This window comes from Elaeis guineensis, chromosome 5, assembly GCF_000442705.2.
Source record: "Elaeis guineensis isolate ETL-2024a chromosome 5, EG11, whole genome shotgun sequence".
Lineage (NCBI taxonomy): Eukaryota > Viridiplantae > Streptophyta > Magnoliopsida > Arecales > Arecaceae > Elaeis > Elaeis guineensis.
In genome coordinates, this window is record NC_025997.2 from 7,026,181 (window position 1) to 7,042,978 (window position 16,798).

A 16,798-nucleotide genomic window follows, 5' to 3' on the forward strand; every position below is an offset into this window, starting at 1 on the left:
CTTGCTATATGCATTAGGAAGAAGAACTTGTTCAATCATCAAAATTGTACTGAAAATAAAGACCGCAATCCTAGTGATAGTAAGGTATTGTTCATCATCTGTTCTGCTCTTTTATCTTATTTTGTACATCAGGAATGGACACTAATCCTCTGTTTTGGAATACAGGTGGGCTTCCAAGTTGATCTGCATAAGGAGCCTATGGATGATAAAAGCAACAGGTGCAGTCAGCAATTGAGTATATTACCTTACATTTTTGTGAAACTTAATGGCATCACCTGAAATGCTGTTTTATCATCTCTTCCATTAGATTATCAACTTTTTTGGTCCTGTTGATCTATGAGTAAGTGTGATTATGAGTGAATGCAATTTAATCAATTTTCATTTATTCATATATTGGTGGTAAAATTGGGGGACAAGTCTGTTATAGTTCAGTGATACATCCTCTCTCCCCTTCTGTCCCCTTTTTCCTCTTTTCCTTTCGTCTTTCTGCAAGTCCTATTAAATCAACAAAATGCTACACTGCTAGAGCAAAAATCTGTCCCATGTATTTAGTTTCCCCATCTTGCATGCAACTATTTGTCCCCTCTAGATAGCTACAATGTAGGGCTAAAGAATGCAAAAAATTGGATGCCTGTTGGTTTTGTTCCCTTCATGTTGGAGTGTAGATACTGTGATGTCCAACTTTCTAAGCGCCCAATCAACCACGTCCAATTCTGTGAATAATGTCTGCTTCATAAATGAACATATGAAGAATTTCCCTGATCGTCAAGCTATCACGTACTTCGGTTTCGACAATTTAGACATGTCTAGATTTAATATCAATTTTGTTTTGAGTTTACAAATAATCTTTGCAAAAGTTGAGATTTTAGCCATTGCAGCAATATCTTGATTTTTATTGCACAATGAAATATTGCAGTTAATAGGAGTTCAAACTTGCAATGGCAAGAGGAAGATGAATATTGAAATGGGAGAGGAGGAAAGAATAAGTTAACGGGTAAAATCAATAAGCACCCCACCAATTTAGGTTGGAATTATCCACACATAATACCGACAGCTAAGGCTCTGTTTTACTTATGTACGATTAGGGTAATGCAAGTGTTGGCTCCATGCAACTAAGTGCATAGTTGTCACTACTGTTCCTCATACACTAGACAAGTGCAAGTATTGGTTTAATGCTTCTATAAATTGAAGAACTTACAGTTATTGGAGCTACTTAGGGCTTAGAAACATTAAACCAATGCAAAAATCTAAAAACTACCATCTGCTTAACAAATAATGTTTGATTTTCATCTGTTCAACTGAACTAGACATGCAGTTTTTTCCCTTTTTTTTTAATAGGCTGGTCCCCTGTTCCCACATCAGTAGTTTTTTCTGCATGGAACTTATCCTCCAGTTCCTTGGCATGCTTAAGATGACTCATGTTCCATGTGTATTAACTAGATATTATAACATACTATAAGTCTGTAACTTCCACCAGATAATTTGGATCATGCTGGAAGTTGAGGAGGTAATCCCTCCTTATGAGTGCAAATAATCATCTTGATATTAAATTTGCATATGGATTCCATCTTGCGAATGTATGCACAAAAAGAAGCATGAATGAGATAGGACATACTTGGTGTTTCCATAGAGCAATTTTTATACTATAGTAAAGATGATGAATTTTGAATCTGGAAAATCCCTAAAACTAAAAGTTTTTCTGATAATTTTTTTTTCCAAAATGTCCTTAGGTTTTTTTCTTTTATGATTACCAGTCTCTTTCCAGTCAAATCTTAACAGAGATGGAAATTAGACTAGCCAACAAATGGCATCCTTTTCTGGGAGAAAGCAATACACTTTATTGCAACTGTATTTTGTGGATCATATGGAGATGAGTTCATATCCAGTGGATGTCTGGCAACATATCAACATAAAGATGCCTTTTGATCTCTTCTGTAATTACCACGTATTGGGATGAAGTGGGGAAATCTTTGCTAAGAATAATATGATATGCAACGAAGCATATGATGAATTATTTGGTTATTATTTGATTTATTTTTAAACAAGGAGCATAACATGAAAGAGAAATGTAGTTGATGAATGGTAACATCAAGAAGGAATATTGAAAAAAAAAAAACAAAGAGTATATTGGACGAAGCTGAGTAACTAAAATAGCAAAGAATAAAATGAGCAAATGTTGCTTGAGATAGAAAATCGGTGATGGCCCAGGCTTACATGATGAGAGGGGTTACATTTCTGTTTGATGAAAGGGAATCTAATATAAATTCAACACTAAACAAATATTGCCATACTGGAGACTATGGCTTCTGATGAGAAATTTTGCTTGGATGGTATGATTAAGTTGACCCAATTTGACGAGCTTAGCTTGTTTACTTCTGCTGGTGATTATGAGTGCAATGTCTAGGTCATACATTTACCGTGGCTTGCTGATGTATTTATGAGGTCAGCAGGTTGACAATCACCTGTTTTACTTTGCATTTTCTTTACCATGCAACTTCATAGCATGTACAGATTTTCCTTTCTGAGCATTCTTTTTCTAATGACCACAACTACTCATGGTGATATGAGGGAAAATTTGAAGCTTGAAATAGTACGTGGGTTTGAATTCTCATTTATATATTTTGCTACATTGCTGCTTAGCATTTGCGTATCTCTTATATCTCTTCAACTCCATTTGATGATAGGCTATGTTCTATGGCTGCCCATTAGATTCAGTATTTTATGAGTCCATTTCTTGGAACAAATTTTTCAAATATTTGTTTCTTAGTTATGACAGTTCTTTGAGATCGGACTGGCAACATGATCCAAAACAAACTGGAATAAGCTTGAGTATGGATCCTAAAAATGCGATGCCATCTGCAAATCTGCAACCAGTAGATCAAGTAAGGAGGGGATCAGCTGGTGTTGTGGGGTCCATGATGCTGTTGAATTCATTTCAAGAAATGCATGCTCCATACACGCAGGTTTTTGTTCAGCATCTTTATTTTATCTTTCATTCTTCTGCACAGATATGCAGCTTTCTAGTGTGCTGAACAAATCTTACCTAGTTTTTGACTTTTAGGATGCACCAATTATGACAGAAGATATGCATGAAGAAAGGCTGCATGCTGTTGAAGCTTTTGGTGATGCATTTGTAAGTTTCATTTCCCTCATCATGTTGGCTATTTCTTTTTCTCCATATCATGGAGCCCATTTATCAAACAAAAATTTGATGTTATGAGGAATATTGCAGAAGTATATTGTTGATTTATTACTTCTTTAGAATTGAGTTACTTTTTATCATTAGTTTCACTATCATGTTGTCCTAATTCAAGAGGTTTCTTCATAGATTTAATGATGTTTGAGATTTGCATCCATAGACATGAAGGTAGCATCTGTTATCTGGAGCTTTTGAATCTTCTTTGAAGCATCTCCTGTTAAATTGATTTGCTTCTGCATCACCTGCAAATGTGTTTGTTTGGTTTCTGGCAATCTTTTATGGGTGTGAATTGTTGTTTGGCAGGCTAATGATGTGAGCACTTCATCTAATATGGTGTTTAGTACATTGTCAGTTGTCACAATCTGCAATGAAAAGGCAGCATGCCAAGCAACATGTCAAAAGGCCAGGCAATAGTTTTTTCTTGTGACATGCATGCATGGAAGGAAACAAGGCAAATTGAGGAAATAATGCCACTTTGTTGAGTTGTTTGAGAAATCTGAAAGACTAAAAGCATCTGAGATGCTATAAGGTGGCAGAAGGATTCAAGGCATTCAAAATAACCCTTATAACTTACTGGAAATATTTCATATATGCATATGCAAGTTGTGTAGTGTTGATTATTTTTGAGTTCTTGGCCATTATATGCCTGTCACCTGGCATGAGCTTTCGTCCTTAGGGTCAGCTTGGTGAACCATAAAATGGAAAGGACTCCTCATTTGTATGTGAGAAGTCATTCGTAGATTTTTTTCCCAGCAGAACTGCTTCTTCGTGGAAGATCCATGGCCTGCCTAATAGGATGTGAGGTACGTCCACTGCAACATGCCGCACGATAAAAGCTTGATTGTCTCATGATGGAGCAAAAATTAAACTCCTAGTTCGCTTGATCACGTAGTTACCTCATCACAAGCAAGGGAGCATGGCTCTCCAATTGAACTTCTTGACCCATTTTATGGAATAAAACTGGATGCAAAAACTGGTAGCAGGTTGAGAATATTGAACTAAATCAGATGGTCACCCTTAAACCTCAAAGAAGCAGCTTCCTCTGGATTTAATTGGGATTTCAATATAAACCCCAAGGATTTATTAGCACTTGGGCTCATATTCAAGACCTTCAGGTTATTGGATCTAGTTTGAAGCATGTGAATCCATTTAGAGTTAATCTGTTGTTTGTTGTGAATTTCTTGCCTTCTATGGGATTCTCATGCCAAATCATCCTTATTTTCATTTATTCTGCATATTGTTATACCTATTCTTTTTCAGTACGTACTATAATTATTGCTATTGATGATATATTTCTCTGTTGTCATTCTATTGCTTTTGTTATTATTATAGTTGTTATCACCACTATTACTTTTGTTGGTAATGCTGCTGCAGCTCATGATTCTCAGTTTATTTATTTGCCCAACATTTTCTTCCTTAGGTTTTCTCTCAAGTTTGCTTGTGTTTAAACACTTTGAGATTTTTTGACTGGAAGACATTCTTTGAGACTTGTTTTGACGGGAACAGTGGGTAGATTAATGTTGCTGACCATCAACTTGCTGCTTGATTCTTTGTTGATTGAACGCAATCAATGGAATAACCTTTTTGACCCTTTCTTTTCTGTGTTGCAGAGCTCTCTGGTCAATTGGAGAGAGATATATTATCTTCTGGTAAGTTCAGTCAAAGAATTATATGCGTAGTTTGATTATGTTACAATATCAATGGCAGTTTGTTGTAATCTGACATGTGGTTGACAAGTCATCCTACTGTATGTTTACTTATACATGTCTTCTTTAATTTTTTGTTTTTTCCAAATCCAGATGCTCTTTTTAGTTGACTTTTCTCATTTGATGCTGTAGTTGATCCATCCCCTTTATTCTAATGCTTTTTGTCTTACTTGACTCACAAATTTTCAACTAGACATGTCTGCATTCAAAGCTGCAAATCCAGGTGCAGCATTTGAAGATTTTATTCGGTGGCATTCACCTCGTGACTGGGAGGATGATGAAATGGAAGATAAATCCAGAGATGACATGAGTTGGCCTCCTCATGGAAAACTTTCACAGCGTATGTCTGAACATGGGAATTCATGGCGGCAGATATGGAATGATTCTCCAGCTTTGCCTGTCTCTGAACAGAAGGTTCTTCTTGACCCAATAAGAGAAGGGGAAAAGGTACTTGTGTTATCTACTTATTAAAACCCCTTTTTAATCAGTAGTAGATCTTGGTATTGCAGGTTTCCTAATATATACATAAAGACTGACTAAGTATGGGTCCTTGTGAAGTGGTTTGTTGACCAGGTTGGAAGTGGAAGTGTAGCTGAATTTACAGTTGGAAGGAAGTAATCATCTTTTCCAACATGATTTGCTTGCTTGTGGCAAATGAAATTGTTGGCAATCAAAATAACAATCCTGAGATGGTAAATAAGTAGTCATCTAACTTGTTGAGAATGCTAAAAAGTCTATCTTAATTGTGTGTGAGGTGTCATGTAACATAAGCATGTTAGAGGAAGGCAACTTCTTGCTTCTTACCCCTCCAATGGATGAGTGTCAAGACATATCTAGAAGCTACTTATTTAAAATATGCAAATAAGATAATGAACTAAATCATGATTGAAGAGCATGCCTAAAGTTAAGAGAATGAGAATGAGAAGGGAAAGAAGCATGAAATGGCGCTGTAAAGGTGTCTAGGAAATCCACATTAGTTGAATTAAACAAGAAAAACTTGTTTAATCATATATCAAAAGCATGCATGATTCCCAAATCATGCATTGTTCAAGTAAATTGCTTGCCCATTGATGATATAATGAATCGTTAGATGAAGATCTGATGCAATATTTCTTGAATTGTTAATTACAGTTGAGGTGCATGCATGTAATTTCTCTTAAATTACATTTAGGGGGAAACCTTAAAAAGTAAACTAAGAAAGTATTTCATCTTAAACTAACACTAGAGAATAGAGATAATCTTTATATGACATAAGTAGAGCTGTATAACTGCACCATCTTGTAGAGTAATAGCAAGGAACGTTTGATGAAGAACTTGATTGCACATACAGAAATGTTCCATATGAAACAGTGGCAGCTTAGGGGTGCCTAGCCTTAAAGTCTCTCTTCTCCTTCTTCCTGTTTCAGTATTTCCTTTGATTTGAAATGATATATTTTGGGATTAGGTCAAGTATTATTCTTATGAAGAAAATGTTTTTTTTTTTTTATTATTATTAACTTACCATGAGTCAACAGTATACAAGGACGAACAATGTGGCATGGACGCAAGCTTATTTTGCATTAGCTTGATTTGTCAATGGCCCTGCCCTAATCCAAATATATGGGGTCTGATTGTGTCTGAAACCAACCTAATTGGGTGATGAATTCCCCCTTCTATACCATATGTCTCTGCCAGTGCAGATGCTTAGATTGGAGAGGCCTGATTTGGATTTTGTATCCAACGCAGCTACCATAGCATCAAATAACTCTATGTCAGTAACATGTCAGCTTGAGTTCCAGTAGAAACAGTGGCAGTGGTCCATCTGGTGCCTGTCTATGCATTTGATGTATCTGACTTTACTTACATCTGCTGGTTTTTTGTGTCAGATATCAATGTTGAGTCTTAAGTGCCTTAGGGTGTGTTTTAAGTCTGCTAGTTCTTTTTTGGTTATTGTATTTTAAGTCCATGTTGCATTATAATGATACCAACAAGTCCTAAGCAATGTGAAGGACCCTAAAATCCATAATAGACCCTTTGTACCTCACTTTTGTTAGAGCTGAATAATGAAATTACATATGTGAGCTTCTTAGTCATTTCTTTTGTGGTGCTAATTCTCCTATGGTGATGACTCCATTGTCCAGAAGGGACTTTGTTGCTTAGTTTGAGGATCTGATTGAGCAACCTTGTGAGGCATTAAAGTGCTGATCTGTTGCATAATTCAAAAGAATCATCGGGGTTGACTGCACAAAGAATCAAGATTTGGAATGTATACTTGGGTTGATCATTTGGTTATCCTTAGCTGGTAAAATTATCTCGCAGTTTTGTTTAAAGCCCATAAATCCATTATGCTGCTGCAACCTTTTATCTGATTCCCACTTTTGTTAATGTCTGCATTGTTTGAGCACCAACCAGCGACCTATGTCACTAATTTGACAATCCTGTTGGGCCTGAAATTTCAGTTGATAAACCTGACTTCAATGAACCCTGCCTTTTTTTTTTTGGGCTTTACTCTCAGACCCCTGTTTTAATGGGTTGGGTAACTGGGTTGGACCTAATTTGTTCATCAAACAGAAATGGGATCAGACTGGACTTCTCAGATTTGCAGCCCAAACAAATCCACTTGTAACATTTCATCCATGATAAGTGTACAGATGTGCCCATAAGCAAGAGGAAAAATAATGTTTCTTATATGTTGAGCTCTTAAAAGAACAGAGGAAGAGGAGCAAGTTTGGGAAGATCATTGCAAGATATGCTTGCCTAAGATTGTTGAGTCATAAAAGCAGAGATAAAAAAAGATGATCTCTTTAGTAGGGCCAATGATTTAAGAATGCAAAAGAGATTTTCAAAAGAGGATCTTATGTAGCAAATGAACAGTAGGATAGGTGGGTGGTTTCTTGTAACTTGAACCAAATAGTTACAAATTGGATTGGGTCTTGATAATACTAACAGCTGCAAAAGTGAAAGCGTTAGAAAAAAGCAAAAGTTTTCTAAAACTAGACAAGTATGATTTTGGTTAGATCCTGACGGTGGGGATTAATGCCACTAGCTAGAAAGGCAATGATTTTAGGAAAAGGAAAGGGAAGGTGCTTGCTTCTTAGTGTTGTAAGGATTCTTGAAATAACAATAATAATCTTAATTGCCATGAATTTGGATGGAATTGCTTGTATTATATTCAAAGAATTGAACTAGATCATGAATAAGATTGTTGGGAGTCCATATTTGTTCAAGAGCATGGCTGCAGCAAGATATTGTTCAGAGGGATAATGTTTCAATTCCTTCTCATGTTGATTGGAGCATTCAACAATCAAGTAAAATTGAAGATCCTTTGCGCTTTATCACCGAAAAAAAAAAATGGAGAGGACGATGGGTAAGGAGGGTAAAAACTATAGTGAGAAATCTAAAAGTTGTGAAGGCAGAGCAGTTGTTGAAAGCAATGATAGCCATACTGGCCCAAACACCAGGTTCGAGGTGTACCATATCTTACCGGGTGGGAATTGATATGAAAACATCAGTTCAGGTTTCTACAGACCTTGTACCAACCTGTACCACCTGGTACCACTACAAACTAGGGTGCATACAGTACCAACATGTATAGATCTGTAGTACCATGATAAAACGTGCGAACAAGGTGTCTCGGTACAGAATGCATACTGTACCTTCCTGATTGTACCGCACCAAAACTGATAATGTATAGGTATGGTTCCCAGTACTAAGATTGCAGAACTTGGTTGAAAAGGTATCTTAAAAGCAGAAAGCATGTGTAGACAGATGAAAAATATCTGATTGCATCATGCTGCCATCAAGAAAGTTTGAGATCCATTATACATTCTTGTGAACTAGAAAATGGAGAAAACAATGGGTAAGCAGAGTATGAATCTAGAGTGCCAGATATAAAACTGGGTAATGCAGAGGAATTATGGAAAGCTTTGCCTTAAAATCAGAAGGTGGAGAAAATATTGAAGTTGAAAGAGTGGTATACATGTACTTTTGCATTTTGGCTTTTTTCCTGCATAACAAAAATGATGCTGAATTGCTGATCACATTTCTGATTAATATATGGAAACAGAAAAGATGCTGGTGACCGTGGAACAGCATTAAGAGGCAATTATTAGTTTTTTTCATTTATTTAGTTATTTATATATTTTTATGTTATTGAAGATCTTTTATGACTTGGAACCTTTGTGGTTTATCCTTGTCTAGCCACCGGTGGATTTGAAAAGGAGCAATCACCTGTTATTACTAATCAATTTGGTTCTCGGCTCCCCATTGGAACTCTGATTTAAATAAAGACAGATTATGTCAGGCATCTGTGCCAAATAATTATTCTTGCTTGTGGCGAATGTCAGACATGCATTTGTAATTTGAATATGAAGCATTATCCAATGAGTTTAAATTTTGTTAAATTTAACTGTTACTATGCAGATATTAACATTTCATTCTACGAATCTGCATTCCCATAAAAGATGATGTTTTTTTTCAGAAACTAATTCTGTAATTTTTTTATGTAGGTACTCCATTATCTTGAAACTTTGAGACCACATCAGTTGCTTGAGCAAATGGTGTGCACTGCCTTTAGAGCATCAGCTGACACCCTGAACCTGACTGCATATGGTGATTATAAGCACATGAAAACAAAACTTAGTCAGCTTTATCTTACGCTAGCATCTACATTAAAGCCTTTGCAAGGTATGCAGTTCAGTTAAAAAAAATAAATGGCATGGCTTTGGATTTTATAAACAATCAAGTACTGCAGTCGCTTGGAATTTTCTTTTGTTTTTGTGCAAGTGTGCATTGCATATCAAACTATTTCCTTTGTTTTAGTTGAAATAATTTTTATGTCATCACAACACAAATGTGTACTATCATGATATCCTGACCATGTAGTTAGATTTGCCAATGTCATTAGGAAACCATATTGATGAAAGATCCTTTCAGTTACCAATAGGATTTCTCATAAAGCCTACTAAATGAAGATAGGAACTCCAGATTTATTTTGCTTTTTAATTATTCCCTGTGCTTATGCATGGGCCAGATCAGTCATCATGTAAATGGAATACAGTGATTGGCTTGATATGCTCAGACTATACTATTGCAAAGATGTTCTATATACTAATCTCACAGTTGCAAGTTTCCAACTCTTTTTTATCTTTTCATCTTGCAGCAAAGCATTGGCCTAACAAAGCTGAGTTGATTGGAGACCTAAAGCAGCTTTGTCTTGTTTTTGAACACATTGAGAAGTTAGTGATTCTTGCTGCTTCAATCCATCGCAAGTTATTGAAAGCCCCTCGTCTTTCCGAAGCAATTTTCAGTGACTATTTCAATTTTTATCTTCCCAAAATGGGTACTTGTTTGGCAAGCATATGCTATGACAAGGTACACTAATTGCTTCCTTTTTTTTTTTAATTTTAATTCATTTACTTTAATCAGTAATGCATTTAGCACATGTTTGACCGAGTAGGCTTCACCATTATAACCTTGTAGGCTTCTGATCTATACATATCTTGTATTCCATCTCATAAATTTGGGTCATGTGCATTGTAAACTTCTACATTAAGCATCAGTTACTACATTGAGAAAATTGATTTAACCTGAGTTGTGTAGAATGTACTACTGATCATTTGCTTTTTCATACTCCAAACATCAAAGACCACCAGGTAGATTGTCTCTTTTAATATATTGTTCTGGATAGACCAACGGTTTTGCACATTACCAGACCCAGTGATGGGCCCTATTAGGGGATGTAAAAGTGATGGGCCAATTAAGGAATGTAAAATGGGATCATAATATTTTAATAAGATCTGTCGTAGGTTCCCAACGCTTGGCAGAGATTGCAATTACTTCCAATATGAACCCTTTAGGAAGTTATATATAGAGGAGAAATTCTAAACAATATTGTACATCAACGAATTATATGGAAAAATAAACTTTTGGGTATTGAAATTGCTCCCACCCAAAACCTTTTAGGAAGCTATATATTGAAGAAAATGTCTTTAAAATTGTTTTACATCAATGCTTGCCAGAGATTGCAATTACTTCCAATACGAACCCTTTAGGAAGCTATATATTGAGGAGAAATTCTAAACAATATTGTACATCAACTAATTATATGGAAAAATAAACTTTTGGGTATTGAAATTGCTCCCAACCAAAACCTTTTAGGAAGCTATATATTGAAGAAAATGTCTTAAAAATTGTTTTACATCAACTAAACAATGCCAATCTTCCTAAGCTGATAGAAGATAGCTATAATTATAGCCATACATGTCTGAGCTTCATGCACAAAGTTTAGTGGAGAATGACCTTTTTTTTTCCTTTAATTCTAAGTAAAGCATATGGTTCTTGGAGATAGTTAGAGAGATGTATACAAGACAGGTTATAAATGTCAAAATATACAAGGCCATAACCCTACTCTGAAAATGGGAAAACTGTAATCACCATGGAAGATAAACAAAATTACATATATAAAGAAAATCCTAAATGACGTGGAAAAGGAAACTATTGAACTATAATTGTTCAGTTCCTAGAAACGAATGCATAATGGCTTTCATGCGCCATTGGTTGATATGGACATCAGACGAAGCTATGAAAATGATACCAAAGGAGTAGTTGCAATTAGAACTGATGGGATTTCTGACCCGGCAATGGAAAATCATGGATTAAGTAGGTTGGTACGATAACCAGCTTAGTAGATGAAATCTTAAATGCAAAAAGTGTTGCAGGATTTGGAGAAGTATTCTGGTTTGGATTATTGAGTACAAAATCTATCAACAAACTTACACCAATTATTGTGTGTTAAATATTAGTTAAATCATGCATTTACGGGAGAGTGTGGTGACATGATTTGATCAGTAGAGATCTCTATTATGTACTCCATTCTATAACAGGAAGTCATTTATCAAGTTCATATTTTAAAGAAAGAGAGAATCATTACAAGGGTTCAGAGCTATGGATGAAATACATGGTAAGGTGTCAAGGGGTTATGTGGACAACGAAGACAAGGGAGCCCAGGCTTGGTTAGTCTGATGGGTTCTAGAACATTGGCTGACCTTATCCTTATATCCTTTACTCATCATAAATTAGTTTTAGACACAATTTGCATGTGAACAATCCAATTTGGGAAGTTTAATAATGATAGAAAACAAGAATGGAGAGCTTATAGTCGGATGTGCTGATCTTGTTAAGTGAGGCAGTTCCTTGGATATTTGATCATTTTATAAGGTATGGAAAGTCATAATCATGGATAGAAAGTTCAGTTATATTCTAAATTAAATAATCATGTATGAAGCCCTTCTCTGTTGCATTATTGTGATGTTAGTAAGGGAAAAATTTGGAATGTTCATCTTCTCAAATGAGTGTGGATGGCTATGTTCATTCATGGAGAAAGGTAAGAGTTATGTAATGTTATGCATGTGGATGTGTGCCTGCGGGTGTGTCTGTCTGTATGCATGCATGTGTGTGTGTGTGTGATGTGGGGGCGGGGAGAGAGAGAGAGAGAGAGAGAGAGAGAGAGAGAGATTGGCAATGCTTTATTTGTTTTAGTATTTTCTTGATAACATTGGAGTATTTTTTTTCAAAAAAAAAAAAACATTATAGTGATCAGACTTGTTGCCGATGAACTCACTCTATTTATTCCTGCTGGTGTGGATACATGTTGATGATTATTCTGTTGCCAACTTTGCACCTGATATAAGACAACTTGAAGGTAAAACTTCAATGAAGTTCAGGTCATATGGCAGAATATATTGCGAATTCTACCACGACATGAATTGGAGGAATAGCAGTCATTGAAGAAACCAACTTCATTGTGTTTGGGGTTTAAATGTTTAAAGTTATCATTCACATGTAGGAGGTCTAAAGGTACTTTATAATTTGCACGTGTTGTTAATTTGTTGATGGAAGTTAAAAAATACTATTACATCCATCACTGGAAGTCATGTTCAAACAAAATTACATGACAATCAAAATTGATGACAAAGCCTGTATAAAATGGAAAAAGGCTTGAAGGTATTAGAAACTTCTAACTAAAAAATAATCTTAAACTCGATTCATCTTCTTTTAGTTTATATAAACCTATTTTGGATTGGTTAAGAGTTCAGAAATCAACTATGTTTTATTTTCTCGAATAAAGTATGGCTGAGGCAATTGACCCTTCATACAAGGTCATGCTCTACTTTGTGAGTCAGTTGAATTACTGTTCAGCCTTTGAAATTCATGAGGCACCTTTTGTCCTCGAGTTACTTGACCATCATTGCTAGTGTGCAGTGTTACTTTTCTCCACCACAGGACATTTCGCCCATTTGCGTCTGCAAACTATTGGCATCTTAATACTGCACCAAGGGCTTCCATTTAAGTATTCATGCATTTGGCCACTTACGTGGGCACAAACAATGTTGTTCCCCCTCACCTGGGACTTCCATTGTTCTGCAAGTCTTCCAGGCTTATTTATCCCATTGACCACCTGAAGTAAGGTTCACAGTAGTCAGCTTTATCAATATGACACGACCTTATATGCTTTTTGCTCTATCTGTGCATGGAGGTTTTTGTTCATCCATTTTAAATTCTTCATTCTGCTGAGTCATTGATAGGTCAATCAGGTCACAGTCTCGCATCAGCATCTGCATTTCAAGTATGATGTCATGGACCCTGGATTCCCGTCATGATGAGTTGATGACCTTTGTCTAATAAGATAGTTCACTAATGTATTATTTAGCCTTGTGCCTTTAGTTATTATTTATCATCTTTCATCCTGGAACATTTTCCTGTTTTCTTCCCTTCCCTGTTTCCTTTCGTTCATTCTTTTATTAATATATGAAAGTTCATAAAGTTTACTCTTTATCTCTTGGACACGGGTTGCCAGTCTGATAATAATGCAACAACAACAATAATAATAATTCTCTTTCTTTCAACTTGTGTAGGAGTTTGACACCAAGCAACAAGTAATGGTGCATGAAAGGGATGCTGTGGGAAGTCTATTTCCACCACCCACTGCCAACCAGTCTTGGAGGAAAGTTCTGAGCATGGGCAACCTTCTAAATGGCCATGAACCGATCGTAAGGGAGATCATATTCTCAGTCTATGATAGAGTAAGCAGTGGTCATTATGGAAGCAACACTCCCATGACCACCACTGAAGAAATTGAGACACATCGAATGTATATATGTGGAACATCAAATGATCTTCGAGTTGCCCTATCCGTGACATCTTGGGATTGAATGCCTATGGAGCAGAGTCTGCTTTTGTTTGGTAAATCTGATGAATTCACCTGTTTTAGCTGTTTAGAGCGGTTTAGCAGTGGCTTGCTTCACCCAAGAAACCAAGTTGGCAGACCTCGGGTACTGAACAAGCTAGCCAGGTGCCTGATCAAGATCAGCTTGTGTCAGCAATACTTTTTATTTTCAACTGGGGATTTTTCGAAAGGTCCAGTAGTCATCATTTCACAGTGGCTGTGAGAATTCTGGAATCTTGATAGTGCACAAGCAGGCTAAAGCTTTAAAAGAGGATGAACATGTCCTGATCATTGTACCACTACTGACATCGGAGAATGTGATTGAGATCATTAAACAGCTGGAGAGCCGACATATCCATAGCCAAGCTAAGGTGTTACTTCTTGTCAGCAGCTCAATGGTAATTCCAGTTAGTTATTGACATCCTGTTATCCAAGAGTTATCATTCCCCAGCTAGCTCATGGACCGCTAGGAACCTAGATGCCTCCATCATTGGAGGGTCTATCTTTATCAGTTGACAGTTGTAGCACTTTTGGACAAACCCGAGATGTCAGGAGATATGGTTTGGCCAGAAGCGGATGGCTCACATATGTCGTTTTGTAGACTAGAATAATATAGTGGTTGGCTGGAGTAGGGAAGTTGTGAATGCGTATTTTTTGTATTTATTTTGCTCAAAGTTGGACGGGACCATTAACTCACTGTGTTTCTGCTGATCTAGATGAAGTTATCGCATAAGGGCTTCTACCTCGTGCACTTTGTAGTCTCTAGTCTTAATGACCATCTTATTCCTGTTGCTCCGATTGCCATTCGATCAAGTTCTCTTCTTGTCAAATATCTAGCGCTTTTCATCTGTAGCTGTGTGATAAAAGAGTGGAAAATGTTGAAGAATGTGATAATCGGTCCGTCTTTCTATGTTATTCGAAAAATGTCCGATGAGCTACAACAGGCGCAGCAATAAAAATCGGGGCTCAACTTGTTGGTTGAACAATGAGTGCAGCCTGCAGTGCTGCAGACTGTATGGTAATTTTAACAATGGAGGTTTTTGGATTTCTTAAAATTTGATCACTAAGGAAATGATTCGGCACCACCTAGTTCTGGAGCCCAAATATCGATGATTTCTCCAATCAGACAAGCGGTGACGAAGTCATGTAGATGTAGATCTTTCTCCCACGGTTTTATGAGGATTTGCCTTTTCTGAATGACTACATTGTTTTTTTCCCGCTAAAAAAAAAAAAAAAAAAAAAAAAAAAGAAAGGGACTTCGGACCTTCGGTGGGTTCCGAGCCACCTTTTCAGCATAGGGATTTGGAGTCCAATGCATTTTTAGCCACATCAAGTAATCCCCATGTGAGGAAAGAATCCGGGATTTGCCCTGGTTCACTTGCACCTGGTGCATGCAATAATTTCTCCTGCTATTGGGGGGTTGGCCTGCAGGGAGGAGGGCTCCTCTTTGTCCAGAGGAATCAGTTATGGGGGGGGAGCTCCTCTTTTGTCCACAGGAATGAAGTTTGGGAGTGAAAACAGAAGCCATGACCGTGACGTGGATGGCCCTTTTTATCTACAAGATTTCTAACGGTTATCGTCGAAGTCTGTAGCTGCTGTAATCTGGGACCGATATCACCAAACCCGCTAGATGGGGACCTCATTTAGGATTTGTGTTTGTCTCCCTGATCCAGGCAAATGTAAACCAGCATAGATAGAATGTGATTTGATTGTACTCGGTGACTGCAAACGGAAATGATACGATGGCCCCGGTGGTGTTATCTGATAGGAATGAAGACGCCAAGTGCCCTCTTCTTATTTTCTCTTACAGTAATAAGAGGAATTAAGTCAAGTGTCATCTCACTGCCTTTCTGCGGTTTTGGGTGTGATATACTGTTTCAAGGTCACCCACATGATTTGTTTAGTGTACCGAGCAGAAGCACCGTCAATCAAGTTGTCATCTAGTGCCCGCTTGGAATTTTGGATAAATGAATTTTTTTCTCATTTGATCAAACTCTTTTCCTGTTTCCCATCGCGCTGCTTCTACTCAAAGTACTAATTTTTTAGTCAGGTATGGTTTTATTCCACCGACAAATTAACCGGCGCTTCCTGGATGCCAGAATGCAGACTCATCGATGGTAATAATGTAACCTTTGGAGTATGGCAAATCCTACCGACGGCATTATCTAAACTACTCGTGTTGTCCCAAGGCAGTGATCGTATGCGACCAACCTGTGACCCAACAAGTTTCTTCAGGTATGTGGCTGATCCGTGCTCCTCAAGGAAACTTAACAAAATGTGATCTGGTTGAGATGCGGAACGAGCGTCAAAGCAAGATACAAGGGTGAAGGTGAAGCACTGGGGAGGAGACCGTACAAAGTTGGTTTCTTGTCACTATCTGCAGCAATGACCGCATGACAGCAACAAAACAACTGCAAATGATTTTGCTACAGATGAAGATATACTGCAAAATCTGCTGGAAAAAAAAAAAAAAAAAAAAAGAACTCATGAACATTCGACGCCATCTCCCGTTGCAGTGCGGGTTAGAAAGTAGTTTATGAAGCCTTAAGCATGTCCGGGTACTCATGACTTTTGAGTGCGAATGTTTCCAATTAAGAGTCCTGAGAATATTTATGGATCAAATAAAGACCAAAACCATAATAAGCTACGAAGCTGTCGTGTTACGATAGAACCAGCCAGCAAACAAAG

At 37.1% G+C, this 16,798-nt stretch overlaps 1 protein-coding gene across 1 annotated transcript in view; it reads left to right on the top strand.

Moving 5' to 3' along the window:
- Window positions 1-14,940, top strand: part of LOC105044718 (uncharacterized) — a 44,310-nt gene extending 29,370 nt beyond the window's left edge. The window contains exons 14-22 of the mRNA XM_073257293.1: window positions 1-84; window positions 166-218; window positions 2,768-2,963; window positions 3,062-3,137; window positions 4,810-4,848; window positions 5,099-5,352; window positions 9,393-9,570; window positions 10,046-10,257; window positions 13,800-14,940. Of these exons, the coding sequence (XP_073113394.1) occupies window positions 1-84; window positions 166-218; window positions 2,768-2,963; window positions 3,062-3,137; window positions 4,810-4,848; window positions 5,099-5,352; window positions 9,393-9,570; window positions 10,046-10,257; window positions 13,800-14,096 (1,389 nt within the window). The 3' untranslated portion in view covers window positions 14,097-14,940. The remainder of the gene's footprint in view (window positions 85-165; window positions 219-2,767; window positions 2,964-3,061; window positions 3,138-4,809; window positions 4,849-5,098; window positions 5,353-9,392; window positions 9,571-10,045; window positions 10,258-13,799) is intronic.
- The last annotated feature ends 1,858 nt before the right edge of the window (window positions 14,941-16,798 follow it).